Source organism: Panthera leo, chromosome F3 (assembly GCF_018350215.1).
Source record: "Panthera leo isolate Ple1 chromosome F3, P.leo_Ple1_pat1.1, whole genome shotgun sequence".
NCBI lineage: Eukaryota > Metazoa > Chordata > Mammalia > Carnivora > Felidae > Panthera > Panthera leo.
The window spans coordinates 44,738,592-44,764,103 of NC_056696.1; the positions used below are offsets into that span (position 1 = coordinate 44,738,592).

The 25,512-nt window shown below is 53.5% G+C and overlaps 1 protein-coding gene across 1 annotated transcript in view; it reads left to right on the forward strand.

Annotated features, from left to right (window-relative positions):
* The window catches only part of LOC122211422 (ras association domain-containing protein 5-like), a 29,085-nt gene extending 5,662 nt beyond the window's left edge, over positions 1 to 23,423 (forward strand). The window contains exons 2-5 of the mRNA XM_042924540.1: positions 18,206 to 18,316; positions 19,454 to 19,751; positions 20,223 to 20,338; positions 21,954 to 23,423. Of these exons, the coding sequence (XP_042780474.1) occupies positions 18,206 to 18,316; positions 19,454 to 19,751; positions 20,223 to 20,338; positions 21,954 to 22,106 (678 nt within the window). The 3' untranslated portion in view covers positions 22,107 to 23,423. The remainder of the gene's footprint in view (positions 1 to 18,205; positions 18,317 to 19,453; positions 19,752 to 20,222; positions 20,339 to 21,953) is intronic.
* Positions 23,424 to 25,512: the final 2,089 nt, after the last annotated feature.

Sequence of the window (25,512 nt, forward strand, 5' to 3'; positions counted from 1 at the left end):
GTGCTGCTCCCAGGTGGTCCAGCCCCCTGCCTCGGAGCGCCCTTTGGATCACGTTTTGAAAGTGGAGATTCGGGGGCCCCACCTCAGACTTACTGGGTCATGAATCCTTGGAAGTAGGACCACCCTCAAACCTGCCTTCCTCCGGGTAATGAGCCTATTTATTGAAGTCTAGGAACCACCTATTTAGGAAATATTTAGTAACTTCAGTTGAAATACGAGACGGCATTTATCACAGAGTCCAGAGAGGTTCTTAGGCTGGAAATTGAAGCCAGAAGGTACAAGGATCTGTCCCTGGCCACACAGCTAAGTAGCGACAGAACCGAGGCCTCGGGGCCCCTGGGTCCCCATTGTTCTCCCTACGACCTGCCACCTGCCGAACAAGGCTGCTGCAGTGGCAGCCTTTTGCCGTCGTGACCGGCACGTGCTGTAGTGGAAACAGCACAGACCCATGAGCCAAGTCCTGGCTTGTCATCCCCGCTGCAGCTCGTAACTGAGGAGCTGTGGCCAAGTCTCTTCATCCCTCCAGGCTGGGACCTTCATTGTCCTTCCCACGACAGCACCTGTGGGAGGAGCCTGTCCTCATTTTCTTCCCCAAGAGTCCCTCGCCTCTTTGCACGGGAGCAGACCCTTCTCACCACCTTCTCATGGAGTTTAGGTATTGACGACCAAGCTCTAAGTTGTAAGGGCTTCCCCGGCGTGGGGGCAGGAAGAGGGCCTACATGACTGACCCCGGAGGCCCCTCCTCTACGACTACTTGGGACTCAAGACATCCTCACCTCTGTGCCCAGATGCCTCCCCTCCGGCCCACCCTTCCTTCTTCGCAAGTTGAGACCATTTACTCTGCCTCAGCTGGCTTTTCCCTGTAGAGCAATTCCAGTTACAATTTGGGGCACCTGCCACATCCATCCATCCAGGCAGTTAAGGAGAAAGGAAGAAAGATTACACACTAGCATCAAATTCCAGCTCTTAGTTCACAGTGTCGGGTTGGACTCTAGATCCAGCTTCCAGCCCGAGTTTGGAAGGGTGGCCCCACTGGGCTCAGGCTGGGTGCCCAGGAGCCTGGGTTCCCTTCTGTCTTCCACTCTCGACTCATCAGGTAACCCACACCTGTGTACTTTCTGGCTTTGGGATCCTTCTGTATGAAGGACCCAGACCTGTCCTCATTAAGGGCCTTGGTTTCCTCTTCAGTCTACCTGTAAAAGAAAGTGGGGACCCAGGCCTGGCCTGGCATATATTCCCTGAGGAAAGAGGACAGGATAACTTTGCCAAGAATCAGGAGCATTGACTTTCAGGGCCAGGAGGACAAAGGGAGCTGTAGGGACAGAAAACTCTGGGTCACTGGGCCTGTGGCTTCTGTCCGCGGTGCTGTCCTCTCTTCTCTTCTCCCGCTCCACCCCAGCTTAGCTTAGCTTAACACTCTCCAGCCTATGTCCCCCATCTATCTCTCTTCCTGGGTCTAGAACCAAATATTCTGTAGCCTTTTGGAGGGCTCCCATGCCCTTGGACAGCTAAAATTTAATATATCCGGAAACAACTCATAGTTCTGCCCATAACTGATTTCTCTTGGTATCTCTGCCTCACCCTCGCAGTCACCTACCTTTGAAACCCCGGCGTCTCCCCCTCCTCCCTTTTGTCCACTCCGTCACTGTGGGTTCTGCCTCCAGTGCTGCAGATGCCAAACCTCTCCTTTCTGTCCCCTGCCCTGTGTTGGGTGACCATCACCTCTCACCTGTATACTCCCGGAAGTCACCCAACTGCTTTCCGTCCCGTTTCTTCCCCTTTTGTACACCCTGCTTACGACTGCCAGGGGCATATCATCTGGTATCACGAAGCCTTCCGAGTCTCCTCCTTGCTTCCAGAGTGAAGCCCACACTTGACTCTGGTTCTTTATATAGCCTCCCAAACCCTGCAATACCTGGCCTCAGTCAAACCATTGTGTGTTTAACTTTCAGCACTGAGCGCCAGGGGTAAGGAGGACAAGGACAGATAAAACTCAGTCTCTGCACTTACAGACCGATGTTGTGCAACAGACCCTAGTTCCTCCCCTCCTCATCCATGAAGTGTCTGGATGGGTGGGGGCCGCTGGGCGGAGGGACGGCCAGGTGGAAGACACTCTGCACGTGACACATGACTTTCACCAGGATGTGGCAGCCGCTCCCGGGACCGGGAGCTGGAGGGGCCAGCTCCCAGGATCAAGGGGTTTGGGCATGAATAGCCTAGGAGGTGGTGAGGGCAGGCTGGCAGCAGACTGGCAGTGATGGGGCTGCGGCAGCCGCTGGGAGGGGCGTGGGAGATTACCTTGACCTCTGAAAGGCGTATACTCCCCGAGGTGGAGCAGACTGCCAGGAGTCATTGCAGCCATTCCCCTGTTTGCCTGCAGGGAATCCAGCACAGGCAGGGGAGGGGAAGCTGTACTCATTCCCGCCATCCTCCTCCAATTCATTTTTCAGCCCTTCCTTGCCCGGGGTGCCATACAACGCGATTCCAGCTGCTTGGATCCCTGCTCCACGGGGCACTGTGAGTGTAGGGAGGGCAGCAGCCCAGCGCCACCTGGTCCCGACAGACCACACAGGCAGAATTTCAGTTGTTGTCAAGCCAAAAGATTGGCACCTTCCATGAGGTCGTATGTGAAAGAGGGCTAGCCAAGGGGGAGGCCCCCACCCCTCATTCGTCCCACTCCAAGACACGTGCTCCTCCCACTGCACACTTGGCGCTTTGGGTGAGAGTCGAGTTTGAAAAGCTCCAAATGAGCTCCAGTCACCCATCTCAAACTCTGTTGACACCCCGTAGGCAGCGGGGGTTCTTATTCAGCTAGTTCCCTGAAATCCAGGTCAATTCTTCCTGCTCTGGTCTTGGGAAATCTGGCTCACCGTACTCCGCTATCACCATTGCATCAACCTCCAGTTCGTGAGCCCCTCAGTGTCCTTCTCATCGCCTGGCGGTCCCCCAGTGGGAAGAGTGGTGTAGAATGGTCCCCCGCACCGTGATGTGGATGACAGGCGGGAGCCGGTCTGCAGGGCTCTGACCTTGCAGTGGGGAATGAGAGGCAGGTCTCCACTGGCTGGAACACCAGGCGAGGCGGTAGGCGGGGCTAATCTCTACATTCACGCACGCAGGGGAGGTGTGGGTTCGTGGGGAGAATGTGGAAGCTGGTGGATCTAGGGTGTCTAGAGATCATTTCCCATTGTGCCCACTTCTCTGCGCTCCCCAAACACCAGCATATCTTTTCTATCCCTCCTTTTGATGGGCTGTAATTTCCTGGACAAAGGACCACATCTTGGTCATCATTGTGTCCTCGGCACGTGGTAGGTGCTTGATGCACGTTTGGTAAGGAGGGGTGGGCTTGGATCTTCCTTCTAAATAAGAGAGCCCGAAGAGGCAGCAGGGGCTCCCGGAGGGCCCATGCACAAACACTTTAGGGCATGGTATGTGAAAGCTGATCTCCCAGACTGTTTTCAAGGGAAGCTTGCTCAGATTCTGGATGTGGAATCGATGGATTTTTCCAGTAACTGTGAAAAGAAAAATCTCACTGAGTGAGCAGAAAATGCAAGGACAACTTTCCAAACATAGAGCGGCCTCTCCAACCCATCTGTGATTGCTCAGCTGTTTGCCCTGGAGGATGAGGGCAGGCAGGGCTGGGTCACTAAGCAACCGGGCCCTGGCACCTGCTGGCAGGAGTTGGTGTGGTCCTTCCTCATGTGGGGCCTGGGAGGGGGAGGGTTGGCACCCAGGGGCCCATGTGAGGAGGCGGGAGCGCCTTCTGTGATGGGTTTCTTCTCTCTGCCTTTCAGCTGTGGAGAGAGGCAGGTTCAGGGGGAAGAACCAACATACTTCTCATTTAACTTCCCAGTCTAATTCTAAGCAAGTGGAGACCTTGGTTTGGCAGTCCTGGTAGTTCGAGTATCCTCTGTTGGCTCAGGTGATGTGGGCAGGTGAATCGGTGCTGGGCCTGGGAACCCAAGCCACAAGCCTTCACTGTGTGTGACCTCAGGAAGCAGGCTCACCGCTCAAGTCCTTACTTTCTCCTTCTGTACAATGGGTAACTTGGCCCTCCAGTGAAGAATAAGCGCTAAAGGAGGGCCCAACTTTTGGTTGTGGGACCCCAAGGAGAACTCCCCAGCTTGGGATAATAAAAGACACAGAGATGGGTGATGAATTTTGACATGGGGATATGGGGTTCATGACTGGGGTGCACGGAGGTATAAAGACCAGGAGGGGGTCTCCTGGCAAATGGCTAGAATGTATAACAGCGACAGTGAATTATTGGGCCCCGATGTGATGGCAGGTGCTTTCCGTGCGCAGGCTCAGTTGATCCTCGCAACAACCATCTGTGCTTTCCATCTGACAGTGGGGAAACTGAGGTACCAAAGGGGTCATGCAGTACTAAGGGGCAGATCCAGGATTCAGGCCCAAGTCTAAGGCCAGAACTCCTAGCCCCTAAGCTCTGCCGCTTCTCCTAAAGCTCTTTCCAGAGTTTTCCTACTTGAAGCCCCAGCAGTGAGGCCCAAAGGTGCCTACCGATGCAGCCCCATGTCGGCAGCACCCATCTTGGAGCTTCTGAGGATGGTGCTCTTTGCCCGGCCATTCAGGAGGGGGAGGAAACGGAACATCCCTGTCCCCGAAGCTGCGTGACACAGTGAGAGGACACACACTTGAGAAGACTCAGAGTCACTTAATAATCACCTAAGACACGTTTCGGTATCACAGATTAGTCCCCAACATCGATGTGGGGTGGGGTTAGCCAGGCGGGCAGCACAGTGACAAGAGGACACGTGTGGGCTGGTGAAGAGGCCCCAGCACCCAGCACCAGCCGGCTTGCCAAGCTGAGGGCATAGGTGGGGTCTCCAGTTAGAGGAAGCCGAGAGGGACTGCCCTCCTTCCCTCGGGCCAGTGCACACTGGTGTCCTGGAGTCCCCAGCCACCCCACCCCTTGTAGTAAGGGTGGGCCGTGCAGGCGTGCTGGGCGCTGGGTACTGGCTCCCACGTGCCGCTCTCCACCTCTGAATTATCCGAATCTTTGACGGCATCGAATGCCCTGTACTTGAAGGAGCTCCAGCGAGCTGGAGCCCGGACGTAGTAGGAGACGGTGCCCCTGCAGCCAGGGCGCCCACGTCCTGTGCGGCCCAGGAGAGGGCCTGCAGTTCCAACACACGAGCCGGGCTCCTAAAGCCACCCCCCGCCCCCCGGCATGGCCCGTGATTCTGCTGGCTTTGACTCTGTGCTCTCAGAGCCCATGGGATGGTCCACGGAGCTGAGGAGCCCTTTTTCAGGGTGTTCTTGTGCAGGGAGGTCCCCTGTGTGAGAGAGAGGAAGCAGTTTGGAGGTGGCCGTGGACGGCTCTGAAGGCGAGTCAATACCCAGCTCCCAGCGTGATGACTTCAGGAGTATACCATGGCTCTGGGGCCTGCAGAAGAAAGAAGACACAGAAACACAGACGTGTTTCCCCAAATCTTCCTCTTGCTGACACATCCACTTCCCTAGGGGTGTATAAAGTTGGAAAGCCGGACATGGCTCCTTGACCGTGGCCAGCCATGATGGGTTGGAGGGAGAGCATCTGAGGCAGGTTGGGGAGTCCCCGCTACTTGGGTCACCTGACAACTCCGGCTGCTTCAGAATGGGGGTGCTTGGGCCTTTTCGTCCCGAGACTCCTTCAGATCTCTAAACCCAGGCTTCTGTGTGCCTGAGCGCCTCTCTAGAGAGCTTCTCTGGGAAGCTCTACGACCCTCCCCTCGCTGCAGAGCTCCTGTGTTTGGATCAGCCCTAGTGTCCTGCCCTTTGTTAGTGCACGCAGGAGAGTGGCCTGTGGCCAGGAAGAGAGCCTGGCCCTTGGAGGATGATGGGGCCTACGTGCTTGGAAGTGGGATCGCCTCCTCACTTGCTTGGAATATAGAAAGTAAGGGACGCTCCCAACTATATGGGAACCAGATGAAACAGGCCGGTTACAAGGCCTCCAGGCTCCTCTGCCCTTGGAATCCTCTTTTTTTTTTTTTTTTTAATTGTGATAAAATATACGCTACGTAAAATTTACCACCTTAACCATTTTTACGTGTGCCGTTCCGTGGCATGAAGCACATTCACAATGTTGTGCAGCCACCACCACCGTCCATCTCCAGAACTTTCCATCTTCTCCGGCTGAAACTCTGTCCCCAGTAGATGGAAGCCCCCCGTTTGCCTCCCCCCAGCGCCCCTGGCAGCCGCCATTCTACGTTCCATCTCTGTAGATCTGACTGCTCTGGGAACCTCACGTAACTAGAATCATACAGTATTTGTCTTTATGTGACTGGCTTATTTCGCTGAGCATAATGTCTCCAGGGTTCATCCACGTTGTAGCATGTGCCAGAATTTCCTTCTTTTTAATGGATGAATAATATTGCATTGGGTGTCTACAGCACATTTTGTTCATCTACCTGTGTGTGCATCGGTGGGTGGCTTCTGCCTTTTGGTCAGTGTGAATAGTGCCGCTGTGACATGAGTGTCCAAACACCTGTTTAAGTTTCATTCTCATCTCTTTCAGGTGTATGCCCAAAAGTGGCCTTGCTGGATAATATGGTGATTCTTTGTGTTTAATTTTTTGAGGAGTTGCCATGCTGTTTCCCAGGCGGCTTCAGCATTTTGCATTCCCACCAGCAATGCACAGGCTTCTGATTTCTCCACAATCTTGCCAGCGCTTTGTATGTTCTGTGTTTTTGATAATGGCCATCCTAAATAAGCACGAGATGGCATCTCGTTTTGGTTTTGATTTGCATTTCCCTAATGATTAGTGATGTTGATACATCTTTTCATGTTCTTACTGGCCATCTGTATATCTTTGGAGAATGCCTATTCAAGTCTTTTGTCCATTTTTTTTTAATTGTTTTTTTTCTATGTTGTTGTTGGCTTGTTGGGGTTCTTTATATGTCCTGGATAGCGGTCCTTTGTCAGACATATGATAAGTGGAATCTTGTTTAAATTGGTTCTGAAAAAGCAGGGTCCAGCCTTCAGAGAGACTGGAGTCTGGGACGGGGTAGTGAGACCCACTCAGTCCCTGCCCACCATCATCCCTGATTCACTGCTTAGTGCTCTGGATCACCCCTTTCTCACTCCACAGCTCTCTGCTTCTGGGTGGTCTGGGAATGCAGGGATGGAAAAGGTACAGTCGCTGGCTTTGGAGCCAAACTAAGGAAGCAGGGAGACGGAAAGGAGGCTGACCTAGGTGAGGCTGGGTGAGGGGACAGGGACCTAGATGGAAATCCAGTGAGGAAAACTAACCTGGAGAAAGACCTTCTCTTGCCCTAGGAACCCCGAAGGCATGAGAAAATGCCCCAAGGGAAAACTCCCGTGGCCGTTGAAGTAGAATGGGTGTCGCCCCCTTCTGCCTGGATTCACACTTGAGACCTCTGAGCTGAAAAGGGGGCTTCAGGAAGGCCCACGGCAGGGGAGAGTAGAGATGGAAGGGGGTTGCATCATCTACGGGGGTCTCCTCTGATTCCCAGTTATTGTCTCACAAGTCAGTAGATGCCGTGGACTAGAATATAGGAGCCTTATGCAATTCTGGAACCTTTGAATCTTCCCGTATTTGTTTGGGGATTTGTGTGCATGTGTGTGTGCACACGTGTGTGCGTGCACGTGTGTGTCTTATTACTTCTTTGTGTTTTATTCAGTTGATTAGGCGAATGTTTAATGAGCCCTTCCTGTCTGCCAGGCACTGTCCGAGGAGCTACATCAGTGAACAGAGCAGTCCCTGTCCTCAGGGAGCTTGCCTTCTGTTATCAAGCTGCAGGGATGTGGGCTGATTGGCAGAGGCAGCCAGGCCACTGTGTCCAGGCCACGGCCAGGCAGGGGTGGCCAGGCAGGGGTGTGGGGGGAGTGTCAGGAAGACCTGTAGGGCAGAGTACACGTGCAGCGTTCCAGAGGGCAGAAGAGCGAATAGTGTCCCTGAGGCCCACAGTGGCGAGGAAAAGAGAGGGAGGGAGTCCATCTAGGCCTGCGAGGGGTCCCTGGGACCAGGGTAACCAAATATGCTGGTTTGCCCGGGACTGTCCTGATTGTAGCACCGAAGGTCCTGCATCCCAAGAAAACTCTCAGTTCCAGGTCACCCTACCTGGGACTCCGGCGTTGAAAGCACTGCTGACTTATTCACGAGACACGGTGGCCTATGGTGCCAGAGGGACCCGCGATACTTTAAGGGCCCACGAAAGTGTTTTGATTTCTTTTAAAATCAGGAGGAAGAAATCCTTTGTTTTCTATATAATAATAACATGTTTTTCTTGATATCAGTGCTATCAAAAAATAAAATTTCCAATCTTTGTTTTTTTTAATGGTGGAAGAGGGGCCCATAGCACTGAAGACAAAAGTGCTTAGGACACACAGAGTCACAACCTGGCTTTGGCTGAAGGGCCTGTCAGGAGATCAAGGTTAAGGCAAGAGGACTCCCACGTTGAGTCAGCCCCACCGCCCAACCTTTCCTCTGCCCTGCCAGACCGATGACCGCTGCCGCTGACGACGGTTACGATGATGGTTCGCTAGCTGCTGTTTCTCGAGCGCTTACTCTAAGCGTGCGTTGTGCTAAGCGCTTCCAGATGTGCAATCTCATTTCATCCCCGCGACAAGTGTGTAGAGAAGGCCTCGTTACCTGCGTTTCTCAGACGGAAATCCCAGTCTCAGGGACGCTGACTTGCCCACGTGCACAGACAACTGAGGGCACGCCAGCCGTGCAGGGCGGTGTGGCCTGGCGGTGAGGAGCAGGGGCTCTGGGTGATAGCACACCGCCCTCACCGAGTTATGGCAAAGATGAAATGAGACCGTGACTGCGAAACCCTGGCCTGTTGGCGATTTTTGCTATTATAACGAGGCGCCGCAGGGCTGGAACCCAGGTCACTGCGGCTCCAAGGCCCGCAGGGAGCTGATGTTCTCTGGTCCTGACTCACCCCGGAGGACCTGCCCCTGCTCGTAGACTGAGACGGCCACCTCAGTGAGGGGCACTGTGCACGGGCTCCAGGACACGCCGGCCGCCCGGGGAGCCCGCTGGCACCGCCTTCATCACGTGCGCACACGCGGAGCTGATCTGGCTGCCCAGAAGCGCCGAGGCTCTGCGCGGACGCGGACGGCGCCTGCTGTCTGGTGTTCACGGTGCGCGCATCTCTGTCTTCCCTCCGCGGATAGCCTGTGCGCTCCCCGGGACGGGGGCCGTGGCCGGCCGCTTTCATGTCCCAAGGTGCCTTTCACACTCCCCACCCCATGGGCAACTCAGTCAGTTACTGTTGACTGACTGTCTGCGTTGACCATCTGCTCTACAGTTTTGTCTTTGGGGACTTTAGTCTCTTTCCAGTTTCTCAAGTCCCACCCCCTTTTTATTTCCTGCTCCTCTACCTCCCCCGCCCTCCCCAGAGCAGCTCAAATTCTGCATGGCTCTGCTTGTAGGGATTGGCTCCGTGATGAAGCCCGCCCCTTCCTTCTTCTGATGGGAATAACCTACTGGAGGACACAGTTCAGGAGTTTCCAATCCTTTTACTTCTGGGACATTGGACAGCTCCATGGAAGGATCTGGGGGAATCAACCCCTTCACTGCCCAGGGTGAGGCTGGGACAATCATTCCAGAACACAGACCATCTGCGACCTGGAAGGGGGCCCTGTGGTGAGACCCTGTGGGGCTTCCTCTTTCCCATTTGGTTGAGGCTGTCACCAAGGGACCAATGAGCCTTGAATGTGGTCTGGGCTTTGGGCAGGGCGTTCCCAGCCCAGGCAGAGGGGTGTCTGCCCCTTTCCTCTGATGTTCCTATTCAGGACAGGCTTAACAGAAACATCAGGTGTGTGGGGCCTGTGCCGCTGTTGGGCAGCAGGGTGGGTGCGAGGTGTCCACAGATGTCCTTCTCATGCAGGAAGGCCTCGCCGAGGCTCTCCCCTTTCCCGACATAGGCCTGGGGTTGGTTTCCAAGGGGCAAGAGAGTGGCTGCTGGCAGATTTGCTAAGAGCTGAGAAAGAGGAAGTGTGGCAAAGACTCATGGTAAATGGCTTCCGGGATTGTTTTTGTTTTGTTTCCTTGGGTTGTGTGAGTTAGGAAGGTGTAAAGCTACTTGAGTTTGGCTCACACGGTGACTTACAGACGAGAGAGAAAGCAAGTGGCCAGTGGTGAGACAAGTAAGGCTGTAGAGGTGAGATGCGTTCTTATACCGTCTCACAACAGTCATTACCACTGCATTTCGGGCAAACCCAGCCGCCCTCCGAGGGGCCCCCACCCCCCAGCTCTCCGAAATAGAAGAGGAAGCAGTGACAAAAGAAGCCACCCTCCGATGTAAACTCGTAGAGCTGCAAAGGGGTCTCACTTCGTGATTTCACAGATGAGGAAACTGAGGCCCCGAGAGGGGAAGTGACTTGCCGGAGGCCGTCGCTCATGACAGTGTTGCACTGGTTCCTACCAGGAAGCCGTAAAGAGCTGAGCCACGGGGCTGGCCAGCCAGCCGAAGCCCGCGGCCCTTGCGGCCCTGCCTTGGCATCAGCCTCTCGGGGTGCCGGTCAGCGGGACATGTCCTGGGCCTGACTGCAGCCCGTGGCGGGGCCCTGGGCTGGGCGCCACCCAGCCTACTCCACCTTCTCCTTGCCTCCTCCTTGGAGGTCACCTCGGAGCTCTGCGGAGTCTTGCAAGGGGTAGGACAGAAGCACCATCATCAGACATCAGGTCTGTCTCCCTCCAGGGAGCATCTCATTGGGAAGATGGGATTAACACATGTGAAATAATAATTAAACAATAAAAGGCAGCATATAATTAGATCCAAATGCAGCCGCACAGGCTGTGAAGGCACCTCCATGGTCCTTGTAGTAGTGGATTTGTCAGCCAGCAGCTGCAGAGGCCCGTGGCATGTGGTAATTTGCAGCTTGGCGACGACAGGAATCTGAGGCTTCGGGGCCACGGGGCTGGGGTTTGGGAGTCAGTCCCCGAGCCAGTGCGTGAGCCCTGCTGCCCACGGGCATCCCTTCCTCAGCCAGCTTGTTGCCTCCTCATGGGAGACAGAAAGACAGTAAGCACAACTCCAATGAAGCGATGAAGCCTTTGCCCACTTGCACAACATGTCCATTAAGTGAGAGTGAGGACCAGGGGTGTGAGGAAACACAGGAAGTACATGGCTCTCGGCAAGAGTATCATTCAGAAGAAAGGCAGCATCCGGTACAAACCTGTATATGCCTTCCTCCAATTGGGAATGAAAATGTCGGAGATCTCCCATGGTAGGAGAGTGGAGAATGAGGACACCGCCATGGGCGACGGCACCAGGGGAGATGGGAGCTGTGTATTCTAAGCAGGAGAGACCGCCCAATGGTGGAGAGCAGAGGTGAGCAAACTCCTGCTCATGCACCGGATGCCATAAATAAAGTTTTATTGAAACATAGCCATGCTTGTCCTGCGGCTGCTTTGTGCTACAGTGGCAGACTTAAGTAGTTACCACAAAGACTGTATGGCCAGCAAAGCCTACAGTATTTACTACCTGGCCCTCTGCAGAAAAAGTTTGCCAGCCACCAGAGCCAACAAACTCTATGGCATGGTGGTCAAGCCTGATTAAGTGCTCAAGGAAAATGAGAAGTGAGACTGGCTCATAGGGGTAGGACTTTGTAAGCCTGGGATGACCGTAACCATATGTGCCTTTGGATGGGTTTGATAATTTCCAAAACGGTTTTTGCACCCATTATCTCATTTGGTCTTACCTTGGCATGAATCCTATCAGCCAATAAAGGATTTGTATTTCAAATTGACAGATAAAGCTGAGGCTTAAGGAGGTTATCGGATTTCCTCAAGATCACTTAGTAATGGGGGTCAGAACCCAAATGCATGCTTATGTCCATCCTGCAGGTATTTCCTCAGCCTCTACTTGTTCCGAGCTGCATCTAGGCTCTGGGATGCCGTGATGGATACGACAGGTATGGGTGCTTCTCTTACGGAACTCAGTCTACACTGAAATCCAAGGCTCATTGCTCTGTAATTCCTAGGGAGAAATAAGATCTTTCCCCCTACTCCTTGTAGGCAATAAGGAGCCATTGAAGCTTCTTGAGCAAGTACCTATTATCCATTTCATGCTTGGTGCCACTGGGCACAGAGAATAAATAGAAGCATGGTGTAGGTCATTAAGAAAATTCACTCTAGCTGAGAAGACAACTCAAGATAGAGAGGTAGTCTACTTGGAGGTTAATATAAGTAGATGAGTATTTAAGTGCCAGATGGTATAGTGCTAGCTTTAGGTGTGGGTTCGCTTTAAGCTTGCTGGTGCTCAGTTTCCTCATCTGTGAAATGGGCATTCCCATGCATTTGTGGGGAGGATGAAGTGAACTAACACATGCCAAGTGATCAGAGTGCTGCCTGGCATACGTAGCTGGTAAATAAATAAAATAAGGGATGGTCATCATCACCATCATTCAAGGCAGGAGTGGTCAGAGAGGCCGGGGCAGGTTGCAGGACCTCAGGTGGGCAGATGGGAGCGATACGATGAAAACATCATGAAGGGAGAAGAGGCTGAGGAGTTTAACAAGAGGGAGAGTGAAGTTTTTGGCAAAAATGAAGTTTGTGGGATTCGGGTCAAGAAAAAAAATGGCATGAAGGTAGCTGATGTATCAGAATGTATCTGATTCTCCTCAGCTCACCGCTCACCCTGGGGCCCCTTTGTTGCTGGGGCTTTGACCGGCTGCCCTGTGTCCACCTGGGGATACTAGAAGCCACAGGACTCAGAGCCTCTTCTTCCCCAGTGACCAAAATCAAGACGTGTGTCATTGATTAGAACGCAGTTAGAGGCACCTGGGTTGCTCAGTCGTTTAGGTGTCTGGCTCTTGATTTTGGCTCAGGTCACGATCTCATGGCTCCTGAGTTCAAGCCCCAGGTGGGGCTTTGTGCCGACAGCACGAAGCCTGCTTGGGATTCTCTCTCTGCCCCTCCCCCGCTCATGCTCTCTTTGTCTCTCTCAAAATAAATAAATTAAAAAAAAAAACTTTAATAAAAAAAGAACGCAGAGTTAACCAATGTTTGGGTTTCTTTTTTTTTTTTTTAAGTTTTATTTTTTTACTTATTTTTGAGAGAGACAGAGACAGAGAGAGAAAGCATGGGAGGGGGCAGAGAGAGAGGGAGAGAGAGAGAACCCCAAGCAGGCTCTGCACTGTCAGCACGGAACCTGATGGGGGGCTCGAACTCATGAACCACAAGGTCATGACCTGAGCCGAAATCAAGAGTCAGACCCTTAACCAGCTGAGCCACCCACGCACCCCTGGGTTTCTTCTTAAAGTAAAATTCAACTTCAGGTAAATCTGCTCTGAGACAGGCCCCAGACCACAGGGATGGTCCTCTTAACTTTGATGTTAAGGATAATATTTTTTAATGTTTATTTATTTTTGAGAGAGAGAGAGCCAGTGGGGGAGGGACAGAGAGAGCGGGAGACACAGAATCCAAAGCAGGCTCCAGGCTCTGAGCTGTCAGCGCAGAGCTCAACATGGGGCTTGAACTCACGAAACTATGAGATCACGACCTGAGCCGAAACCAAGAGTCCGACGCTCAACCGACTGAGCCACCCACGCGCCCCTGTGATATTTTAATAGAAAAGTTTGAGGATCACTCTCTCGGGGGAGCATTTCTGTTCTGACCCCTAGCAGCTAGCCTCTTCATGTGGCTGTACCCTAATAAACTCGAGCCCTGAGAGGCAACGCAGCCCTTTCCATAGCTTAGGATGTGGGAGCAGAAACCTATTTTTCACCAGTGTCTTGGATGTGCCAGCTGCATCGGGAACAGCTAAACCATCTGCCACCGATGCCAGCGGCTTAATCAGAGCGGACGAATTCCATGCCAGATGCACCGAGATGTGTAAACCCCCTACGAGGGACACCTCGCAGGCCGATGCCGGTATTTGTTCAATCAGAGTGAGTTCCCATTCTGTCTCCATCTTGGGCTAACCAGGAGACAAAACGCTAGCTGCATGGTTTCTAGCTTTGTACCCGTGAACGGAAACAAATCTTTCACTTTGAGGACTTGAAAATCTGGCAGGTGAATAGAAATTGAGGTCTTTGCCTTACCCTCTGAAGATTACTATATTATTGACCTTGTTCACAGAGCAGATATTTCCTTTTAGGTAAACCTCCGGGCAGTGAATATCTGTAGGTGGCCAAGTGTTAATTCTGCTGCTGGATGGCGACCCTTAGGATCTGAAATGGGCTGCGAGGGGTCTATACCGGTTCTTCTCAAACATTGCTGAACATCAGAATTACCTCTGCCCAGGCTGGACCCCAGGCCATAAATCAGAATCTCCAGGATGGAGCCCAGTGTTTTTAGAGATCCCCTAGATGATTCCGTGTGTAGCCAAATTTAAGAACCATGGGCCTAGGGGCACCTGGGTGTGGCTCCGTCGGTTGAGCATCTGACTCCTGATTTTGGCTCAGGTCATGATCTCATGGTTTGTGGGTTCGGACCCCACATCAGGCTCTGTGCTGACAGTGCAGAGCCTGCTTGGGATTCTCTCCGTCTCTCTCTGCCCCCTCCCTTGCTTGCACTCTCTCTCAAAATAAATAAATAAACATTAAAAAAATTAAAAAAAAGAAAGAAAGAAAGAAAGAAAGAAAGAACCACTGGCCTCGCTTCTGTATCATCCCTGGGAGGGAAGGGATTAGTGAGCTCCCGTGGCTGTGGCTGGCTGGCCTGCTTTGGCAGGTGCTTCATCCAATCCATGGGTCAGATCTCATCTGGCAGATGCAGTTTGGGCGGCAGGCATAGCGGCCCCAGGTGCTGACACACCAGGCTGGGGGACTCCACGTGTTGGCCACACAGGGTTCCTGGCACTTCCAACGGGGCGGGGAGACCAGGACGCTTGTCTTTTGCATCAGTCCTGGAAGGGGTGACCTCGGATGCTTGCGTCACTTCCCCAGGTTTGTGGCGGGAAAGGGGGCGGATAGATGGGTTATCTGCTGAAGGAAAGGGGAACAGGAAGAAGAAGAAACCTTTAGTCACAGTAGCTCTGCCTCTTGCTGTATACAGACCCAAGCCCGGAACAATCGGCTTTTGCAAGCTGTGACACAGCTGCCTTTTCTGACAGGGAAATGGCTGTAGCCAGTTGGAAGCTATGAGAGGAGATCTCTCAGGAGCTTCGAGAGTTTCCTTTCCATCATTTAACTTTTTTTTTTTTTTTTTGTAGACAAGTTTGAGAAAGCTGTGAACTCCTGAGGAGGGGACAGCCTGCGTGCTTCACGGCTGGAAAGGGGGGAGCACATGGGAGTAACCAGATGACTGGTCTTTCTGGCCGGAAGCTCCCAGGGCTGAGCCTCCGCCAGGCACACGTGGCCCCGTAGGGATGAGCCCCGCTGTGGAGAGGGTTGGGAGGGTTTCTGGGGCAGTGTGTGTCTCCAGGAACTAACTGTGGGAATGGATGAGGAATCAGGAGCTCCATTTGAGGAGCTGGGTTAATGAATTGACAGTGAATGAAGACACTCTGTGAGGCTCGTATCACCTGCTACTTACCTCAAGCAAACAGGAGATGCCCTGGCCTGTGCTCCCCCTTGGGTGGTCTTCGATGGGATCAAGGTCCAGTTCAAGAGCCTGAGCAGCCACGTAGGAAAAGGGTGGGTCCTGCCTCCTGGCAGCTACATCCCACTTGCGGGATGAGAAGTCCCTCCTTGACGTCTTTGCAGGTGACGTGGTGCCCGTGGGTCCTGATGCCTCTGGGGCCTGGCCCACTGATCAGATACACTTGGATGAATGTTTCACAGGTCCCATAGTTTATAGGCCTCGGTTTAACAGCTGCACACCCCAGCCTGGAGGGGTGGAATTTCAGCGGGCATTATGGGAGTGGCAGAAGCTGCCTAGAGTGGCCAGGTGGTGAATCGAGAAGAACATGGGCTGCAGATTTAGATGGGCTCTGCTCTCCAGGCCCTACTCAGATGCTTACTAGCAGTGGGACCACAGATCTGTTCCTTAACCCCTCTAAGCCTCAGTTTTATAATCTGTAAAATGGGAGTAGCGTAGGTGGTATGTGAGAGAAGGTATGTGAAAGCACGTCGCACAATGCTGTTCTTTTCAGGACCCCTGAGGAAGAGTACAGTGGGGAGCAGACAAGCCAAGGGAAGATGCTGCGATGGAAAAGGGGTGTGGGCTTATCTCCATGCAGAGGGGCGGGGGTGGGTGCCACGCCAGCTCACCACAGCAGCCACAGAACATGTTATCGGCCCCGGGGAGGGGGGTGGGAAAGCAGGAGGAGGAAGTGAGGGCATCCTGCTGGGTGTGCCCAATCTCCATGGACAGCGTGCTGGAGGGAGGACAGCCAGGGCGGGCTCTGTTGGGGGCTCCCATTGTGTTCAACTGGGTGGTGTTGCCATGACAGGGTGGGTGTGAAGTTCCCCAACCAAACCCCACCCCTGAAGGGTGGTGTCAGGGAGGCAGCCAGGAGAACACAGACGCTCTGCCTCTCTGGGCCTGTTTCCTCATTTGCCAAAGGAGAATCCTGATCCGCGTTGAGTCTGCTAGATTTCTAAAATCAGGCGAGTTCTGGGTGGGTTTTTCTCAAACCATGGCTCCTGCACTCCAGGCCACACACAGGCAGCATGGAGACAAGATCGAGAAGCTGGGCGGCAGGGAGGTTGGGAGAAATGCAGGGAAGTAACGAGGGACAGAGTTGCCGAGACCCCAGAATTCACCCCTGAACCCCCTCCGCAGCGTGAAGGACACTGACCCCCAGCTTCTTCTTCAGTTTTGTTCTTCCCTTACCCTTCCCTAGGGGGAGAGGGCACCAGGGGAGCCCTTGGGAAGGACTCAACAGAACAGCCCTGGAATTTCCTCTTAGTTCTGCACGTATGGACAGGGCTCTAGGCAACTTACTGAACTCCTTAGTCCTGGTTGTCTCACTTGTAAAATGTAGGTAATAAACTCCATCTCACAGAGTTCTGGTTCATGAGGATGAAGAGACCGTGCATGCCAAGTTGTCACCACAGAGGGGGTGCTGAGAACATGTTGGTTGTCCCCATGCTCCAGGGGAGGAGGCTGATTCTTTCAATTATTGTAGAAGGACAGCCCCCTGTCCCTTTCTGGTTCACTCATTTGTTTGATAAATATATACAGTTCACCCCTGAGCAACGTCAGGGTTGGGGGCGCTGACCCCCCTGCACAATAAAAAATCTGAGTATAACTTTTGACATCCCCAAACCTTCACCACTGATAGCCTACTGTTGACCGGAAACCTTACCAATAACATGAACAGTCGATTAACTCAGTTTTGTATGTTATGTGTATTATACGCTGCATTCTTACAATAAAGTGAGCTAGAGAAAAGAAAATGTTATGAAGAAAATCATAAGGGAGAGAAAATACATTTACAGCACTGGACTGTATTTATCAAAAAAAGAGTTGGTGTAGGGGCGCCTGGGTGGCTCCGTCGGTTAAGCGTCCGACTTCAGCTCAGGTCACGATCTCGCGGTCCGTGAGTTCGAGCCCCGCGTCAGGCTCTGGGCTGATGGCTCAGAGCCTGGAGCCTGCTTCCGATTCTGTGTCTCCCTCTCTCTCTGCCCCTCCCCCATTCATGCTCTGTCTCTCTCTGTCCCAAAAATAAATAAACGTTAAAAAAAATTAAAAAAAAAAAAAAAAAAAAAAGAGTTGGTGTATAAGTGGATCCATGCAGTTCAAACCTGTATTGTTCAGGGATCAGCTGAACTGACTTATGTGCAAAATTCTGTGGCTGGTGATGTGGGGCCTGAGCTGATGCTCACGTGCCCTTGGTCCCCTGGGTCGGGGTGAATTACTGTCTTTCCCATCAGCATATGCTGGGACTGTGTGTACATTCCTTTCTCTCCAGCTCTATTGTTACTTCCTTGAGGAGATGGACCCCGGCTTGCGTTTCTCTGCATCTCCCTTAGCATCTAAAGGCTATGTTTTCCATAGCAACCCTCTGTGAGCCAATGCTGCTCTGCTGATTCACCAGATTTGTGGTCGGTGCCCATGTGCTGGGCATGTTCATATTAGTCTCACGGCAAGCCTGAAGGGTAGTTATTGTTCCCATCTCACAGGTGAGGAGACTGAGGTTTAGAGCTATTTCCCCAGGGCTGGCCCGGCTAGGCAGTGGCACCGCTGGAATTTGACCTCTGATTGTTCTCACTGTGAGCCCGTGGAATTAGTTTTTACCCCGTGGGGCTGCTGCTCCCTATGCTTGGTCAGGGAGGCCTTTGGGAGGGTGTGGTCCCACCCTTTCTCATCCACTGTGTGCCCACTCTCACTTCTGTGTTCCAGAATGTCTGTAAACCCCCGGAGGAGACGCAGCGCCCGCCCACACTGCAGGAGATCAAGCAGAAGATTGACAGCTACAATACCCGGGAGAAGAACTGCCTGGGCATGAAGCTGGTGCGTCGGGCCGCCCCCATCCACGACCCCGGCCACGCCCCCGGTCACTTGGGCTCCCCTGCTCCCCCTCTAGGTTCTGGGGCGGCCCTTCTGAGGCCCCTCCCCTTTCCCCAGGCCTGGGGGCTTGTGCAAGGCTGAGAACCCAGGTGGTCAGGGACCCACCCCCGGGGCTGCAGGGAAGAATGGGCTTTAGAATAAGATCCAAATCCGTCTCTGGCTCTTCCCACTTTTCGATTTGGGAACCTTCTTACCGTCCCTGAGCTTCAGTGTGAAAGAGGTATTGGTGCCCACTTGTCAAAGCTGTCCTGAGATTTAAGTAATATAGAGTGACCTGGTACTGCTCCGCCCTCAGGAAGGCCTCACAAGGGCGGTTCGCAGCTCCTCATCCTCTCCCTCTTGGTTGTTGCACCGTTACAGCCTGCGTCTCAGGAGGCTTCCTTGGACTGTGCAGCGCTCTGAGCAGGGAGGCACCGACTCTGTGCCAGGCTAGCGAAGGCCATCTTCAGTGGGAAGGGAAGGGGAGGAGAAGGTAGAAGAATGCTGCCCCCTGCCGGAGGCTGGTAGCAACTGGCTCTGGGGGCTTCGGCCAGAGGGCACGCTAGAAAATCCAGTCTCCGGTGGACCTGGGCATTAAGTCTTGCAGGCTGCTGGTTTGGAAAGAAATACAGGAGGAAATCCAGTGGGCGGGTTCTCCAGGGGCCTCTTTACAGAGCCTTCCTGCTCCTCCCTGGTTTGGAGGGGCAAACTAGAGAGGACGCTCCAGACCCTGCGTCCCAGGAGTGGGGACTCACCAAAGGCAGGGGATTGGGACAGGGAGCCTGAGCCCCCAGAGCGAAAGCCACGGCAGCTCCTCGTGTCCCCCCTGGTTGCTGGATACTGCGTGCCTTCTCTTGGCCCGATGCGGGGCTGGCAGGGGGACAGTGTCTCTGCCCTCCAGCACCTCCAGGTCAGCAGAGATGGGAAGGAACTCGGGGAGACAGGTGGGGGGCTGACTGGGATAGCACTGTTATTAGGAAAGGCCTCTGCAACCACCCCACCCCCTGCCCCTGATCCAGGGCAGTGGCCCAGAGTGGCAGCTAGGATCATGCAAGTCAGACCGGAGCTGACCCATGGGGCACCCCCCACCTTCTTCCTCAGAGTGAAGATGGCACCTACACGGGTTTCATCAAAGTGCATTTGAAACTTCGGCGGCCAGTGACCGTGCCTGCGGGGATCCGGCCCCAGTCCATCTACGATGCCATCAAGGAAGTGAACCTGGCGGCCACCACGGACAAGCGGACGTCCTTCTATCTTCCTCTGGATGCCATCAAGCAGCTGCACATCAGCAGCACCACCACGGTCAGTGAGGTCATCCAGGGGCTGCTCAAGAAGTTCATGGTTGTGGACAATCCCCAGAAGTTTGCACTTTTTAAGCGGATACACAAGGACGGGCAAGGTATGAGAGAGCAAGCTCCCGGCCAGAAACCACTTCTCCCACTGAACCCCTGCCAGACTTGGGTGGGAGGACTGGGCTTCCTCTGGGCACTGCACTCCAGCCACGTGGAAGGGCCACACAGGCACTCTGGGCAGAGAGCTGGACGGGGAGCACGCGCCTGCTCTCGGTGCCCCTCACTTTGTACGTGACTGCGGGAAACCCACACCCTGGGCTCCCACTTCCTGATCTGTGGAATGGGAGAGCACCCGCCTGCCACTGCTAATCTTTCGGGAGGTGATGCAAGTGGAAACAAGTTTCCAACTCTCAGCAGACACCAAAAATAAAAGGTCACTCCCTATGTCTTCTCATCAGGTTCATTTCATTAGGTTGGAAGGTTGGCTACTTCCAGTTATAACCACCCTGCGTCTTATTTCTGGGTCTGTCCTCCTCCCCACCTCCGATGAGCCCCTAACTCCCTCTCTTGGTTTGCAGTGCTCTTCCAGAAACTCTCTATCGCTGATTGCCCCCTGTACCTGCGCTTGCTGGCTGGGCCTGACAATGACGTCCTCAGCTTTGTGCTCAAGGAGAATGAAACTGGAGAGGTGGAGGTAGGTCTGGGCCCCTTTGCTGGTTGCACAAACCCAGCCCTCAGGGCACACTGGATGGGGCACCCTCGTGGGCGTCGTCCTCCCTACCCGGCATAGCTGGGGGCCCTGCGGAGGCAGCTGGGAAAATGGGCTGAGAAAGTAGAGCCGGGGTAAGTGCTGGGCCAAGGAGGTTCAGTGTCCAAAGCCAGGATTGTAAGCATCCTGGGGGATGCAAGTCAGCGCCTGTGTCTGGCAAGGTCTGTGGAAAGAAAGGATTTCATGGGCTTTATTTCTGAACACCCAGGGTGGAGGGGCACTGGGAAGCTCCTGTGTCCGGGCCCAGGTTGGTTTTGCTCCAGGATGGCCTGAGGCCCAGCAAGCTCCATGCCACACACACTGAGCCGTGCGTCTCTCCCTGGCTCTTAAAAACGGACCTCCTTCTTCAAAGGGGAGTTCATCAGAGTGCAGTGTGGCGGCACGAACTAGGGTGAAATCAGGCTGGCGCCCTCCGCGGCCTGGGATACTTGGGAGTGGAGTCACGGAGGAGTGGCCGAGGGCGGGGAGCATCCTCGGCGTTTGGCACACTGTGTGCGGTGGAGGCCTAGGGTTAGGGGTCACCGTGGAGATTCGGGGCATCTAGGCAGGTGTTAGGGCTCTGTCCCCTCTCCCTGCTTCAGTCAGGCAGCTGGGCTTCCAGCTGACGTATACACTGGAGTCAGATTTTCGGAAAAAGTACTCTGCTGAAAACGTCTGAACGCTGCAGGCCTGGTGCAAAACTCACGGGCCTGGGGAGTTCAGAGACGGGGCTCTAATTCCGGTTCTGCTGCTGCAGCTCTGTCCCAGTAGCTCTACCACCTTCCCTCTGTGGGCTTCGGTCTCCTCAGTTATGCAATGTGGGGATTAAACTAGATAAACCTGAATATTCTTTTGTGCTCAAAAGAGCTTAGGAGTCAAAACCCCTGGCTCCACAGAGTGGGGCGGGGGCTCTGCTCCTGGGTCAGCCTGAGAGCAGTGACACTTGCCTTCCGTCCCGGGAGGCCAGGTCCCATCGGGGCAGGCCTGGGCCAACCGGGCTCTACAGAGCTTTACAGGTTATGTTACCTCGTTATCTGCTCTGCCAGCCAAGGGAGGCGGAGACCCTAAGCCCGTGGCAGATGAACAAGCAGGCTGAGAAGGGCGCAGTGATGTGCCCGAGATCCCATGGTGGAGTCAGGCTGAAACACAGTCTCCGGGGGCTGAGTCCAGCTCCTTCTGCCTCTTGGGGGTCTGCACGCTGAGAGCCTGTCGCTCATCGCCCCGCAGCAGACAGCTAGAGAGGCCAGCAGGGGCCCCGGGCGGCTCTAGCATCTGGGATCTGAACAGATCTCAGCTGCTACAGAGAAAACGGAAGATGGTTGATTCTCCAAATAAAACACCGCACATGGACTGGTACATCTTGGTCATGAGATGCCAGGATTTGAAATTTGGTTGCTGGTATGACAAGGGAAACCCAAGCTCTATCCACTGCACTTGCCTATTCGGTAGCGAACCGTGTGTGAACCGTGTGAACCGGGGAGGCAGCGTGGGCCCCTCAGGTCGTGCGGCTTCTGACCTGTCTCCTGTTCTGTTTCTCCCCCATCTCCCTCGTGCCTCGCAGTGGGACGCCTTCTCCATCCCTGAGCTCCAGAACTTCCTCACGATCCTGGAAAAAGAGGAGCAGGACAAAATCCAACAAGTGCAGAAGAAGTATGACAAGTTTAGGCAGAAACTGGAGGAGGCCTTAAGAGAATCCCAGGGCAAACCTGGGTAACCGGTCCTGCTTCCTCTTCTGGTGCCCGCGGATTTATTTTTATGATTATTATTTTGCAACAGACACTTTTTCTCAGGACACCTCTGGCGGGTGCATTTGTGCCCACCTGGCAGTTCCAGATGTGGCACGAAACCTCTGAGGGGCGCAGGTACGCGCGGGCCAGGCGCTGCCTGCCGCTCGCTGCTGAGGAGGGGGATGGGGGACAGAGCAGCCTCGGTCCTGGACAATCCTCCCGGAAGCCAACCGGCTGCCTCTGTCATCACCGAACCGCAATTGTTCGCACCAGCCGGCAAAGGAAAGAAGAAAGGTTTCAGAGCTGTTACGTTCTTTCTCTGGCTTTTATTCTTCTTCAGTTTCTCTCGTATTTGCCACCCACAGACCTTTATTTATGAGTCAAAAATTGTAGCATATTCCTCTAGCAGATCTGAGCTGAGCCCTGGAAAGCAGGATAATGCTCATGAAAGGACTGTTCCCTCACTGCCCCAATGTGACCATTGTTCATGCTCAAGGGAAGGTTATAAAGCCACTGGCCCCAGATGCTCAGGTAGGGAGCACCAAAGCTGAGGCCGGCTCGGAGGCTTCTGGAGAAGCCGCAGCCCGCCCTGGCCCTCATTGCTCAAGAGTCTGTGCACGTAAACCCAAAGGCATATGTTATTTGCGCAAGTGTGACAGTCATGTCTTTGTCGTGAACAGACAAGTGTTTGTTTTTAAGTTACAGTTTTGAATTTGACATTGCCATCATCATCATGTGTTTCCACCAAAGGGAAACCAACCATTCACCATTTTGAATGTCTCCTGTGAGAATGGAAATCAGGCGGTCTGAGAAAGCCGAGAGACGTCGCAGAGAAGTGTGTCCAACTTGCCTTTGGCCTTCCCCCAGCTAGCGAGCTGGGGAGGGCTTGGCTGCCTTGCTGTCCCCCTTGGGCTGCAGCACGGCCTGTCTGCTTCCGCCAGGACTCAGGTGCTGTCAGAGGAGCCGCCTTGACTCTGAAGCCCGGCCCGCCCGTGGCACTGCACTCAGTGAGCCTGTGGGCTGGCTTCCTGCTGACCTCAGTGCCTTTTTTGTTTTCAGAGAGAGGAGCAGGGTGCATTTGCTTGATGCTCTACTGCCGGCTTGCTCCTGCCAGGAAGTGGCCCACGGCGGTGTGGGGGGCAAGGCCAGGAGAGCCCTCCCTCCAAGGCTGGTGCAAGAGTCAAAGACCTTCCCATCTGAGATCCTGGGCTTTGACTCCCAAGAAGTGATGTCAACCGCAGGGACAGGGTGGGTCAGATTCCTTACATCTGTACTGGCTCCCGGTTCAGGTGCAAACTTAAAAATGAACTAGCCAAACAACTGAAGCGAGTAGCCAGGACTGCGAAGACACTCCAGTGCGGAGGGAGGACTTTTAACTTCCAAAGCAGGGACGGTTTTCCCATCCAGCCTCTCAGAGATCACTTCTTCACTCCTCTGCCTTCCCAGGTCCTGCTTGGGTCAGGTTGAGCCCCAGCTTGTGTAGCCTCAGAAGTCCCCTCCCTGACCCTTGCTGCATCCTCACTGCCCCTGATCCCAGAAGGAATGCTGACCCCTTGTCATCCAAACTGTGTCTGTCGTCTTCAAAGCTGCAGAAGCAAGACGAGCTAGCAGCTCAAGATTTTTGAGAACCCCCCCGCTCCCCACACCCTGGTTATCTGCCATCTCCTGCTCAGCCTTATCGCTTCCCTCCCTTAAGAAATCTCTCCCTGCTGTATATTAAAGGGAGTGGGTAGAGAGCCCCTTTTTCCTTCATGCTGCATGTCTGTAACATTAATGGAAGGCACGGCTCCTGCTGCAGCCACTGTGAATGCTGCTGAGGGCCTCCCTCTGATGGGGTGGCCATTTTATTTTTGAGAAGGAAAAAAGTGTCATGTCCATATATACGTAAGGGCATATAGCTATATATACAGAGATAGGGGTGTTTATGAAAGAAGACTATGGGAAAATTCCGACTTTATCTAAAGCACAGTTAGACCCAGGACCCGTGCCGAGTCCCGAGCCTCGGAACATAGTCTGTGTGAATTATCCCTTCCCCCCAGAGGTGGGTATGACTGCTGGTAGTGCCTTCTACCCTTGTGTTGCCCAGTGTGTACGTGTTTGTCTTGAGGATATTTTCTTTTTAAGTGTCTTTCTTAGATGGGTTTAAAAAAAAGTAATAAAAGCTTGTTGCAAAAAGGATTCAGACTGGAGACACCTTTGGCCTTCACCATCTCCGGGAAACTGGGAGCTGGGAGAGAGGGTGGGAACAGGGAAGGGCACGCGCTTCTTGGCAGAGTCACCATTCCCTTTTGCCAGCGAACAGAGGAGTGAAGGCTGCTCTTCAGATAGTCTGGAGAAAACGGACGGGACGCATGGGCCAGAGGGTGTTGCCCCAGTGACCGGCTGTCCTGCACACCCCCAGAGCAGGAGAGGAAAGGGGATGTGCTACAGAAGGGGATCCTGAGTGAGAAGAGAGGAGGGAGCTTTCTGGAGCTAAAGATGATTGAACATGAGGACAGACTACCGATGTGGACAAGGATTCTTCTATTTCTCGAATTATTTAAAAATAAGGCAGATATGGGCGCCTGGGTGGCTCAGTCGGTTAAGCGTCCGACTTCAGCTCAGGTCATGATCTCACGGTCCGTGGGTTCGAGCCCCGCCATCGGGCTCTGTGCCGTCAGTTCGGAGCCTGGAGCCCGTTTCAGATTCTGTGTCTCCCCCTCTCTCTGCCCCTCTCCCACTCACATTCTGTCTCTATCAAAAAATGAATAAACCAAAAATAAATAAATAAGTAAATAAATAAATAAGGCAGATAGGACGTGCCTCTGAGAGTTTAAGATCAGCTCACCTGGAGGAGGGCAAATGAGGTGAGTAAAAAGACCCTTTCATATTAGCATTATCTAACTTCCGTCAGAGAAACAGCTCTGTAATCACAGAAGCAACCACATAAAGTTAAGAGAGATTCCTGCCTGCCTTCCAGTGGTGACAGCCAGCTCACTCCCTATCTCCCTGGAGGAGAGAACACTGTATCCAATAGACGTTCCTAAAGTTACCCAAGAATGGGGCACATCTGTAACATTTGTTCATCTAGACCGCCAAGAAGTATGTCTTTCAGTAACTTTGCCAAAACCTAGACATGAACCAGTTTCTGCTTTTCACTGAAATTCATCTGGTAACAGCATGGGATTAAGTTCAAAGTTATGGATTTGACCTCGATAGTGTTTGGCTTAGCACATAGGAACAACAAACAAACAAACAAAACCCCAATTCATTAAACAGCCTACCCTTCCCCAGCCTTCTTACATGTATCTGTGGCGTTCACCAGGGGGAAAGGGAAGATGACCTAATGCAAATGTGTCATCATTACTGGGAAAACCAAAGCACACGTCCTGACAGGACTGTCCCAGCAGAATT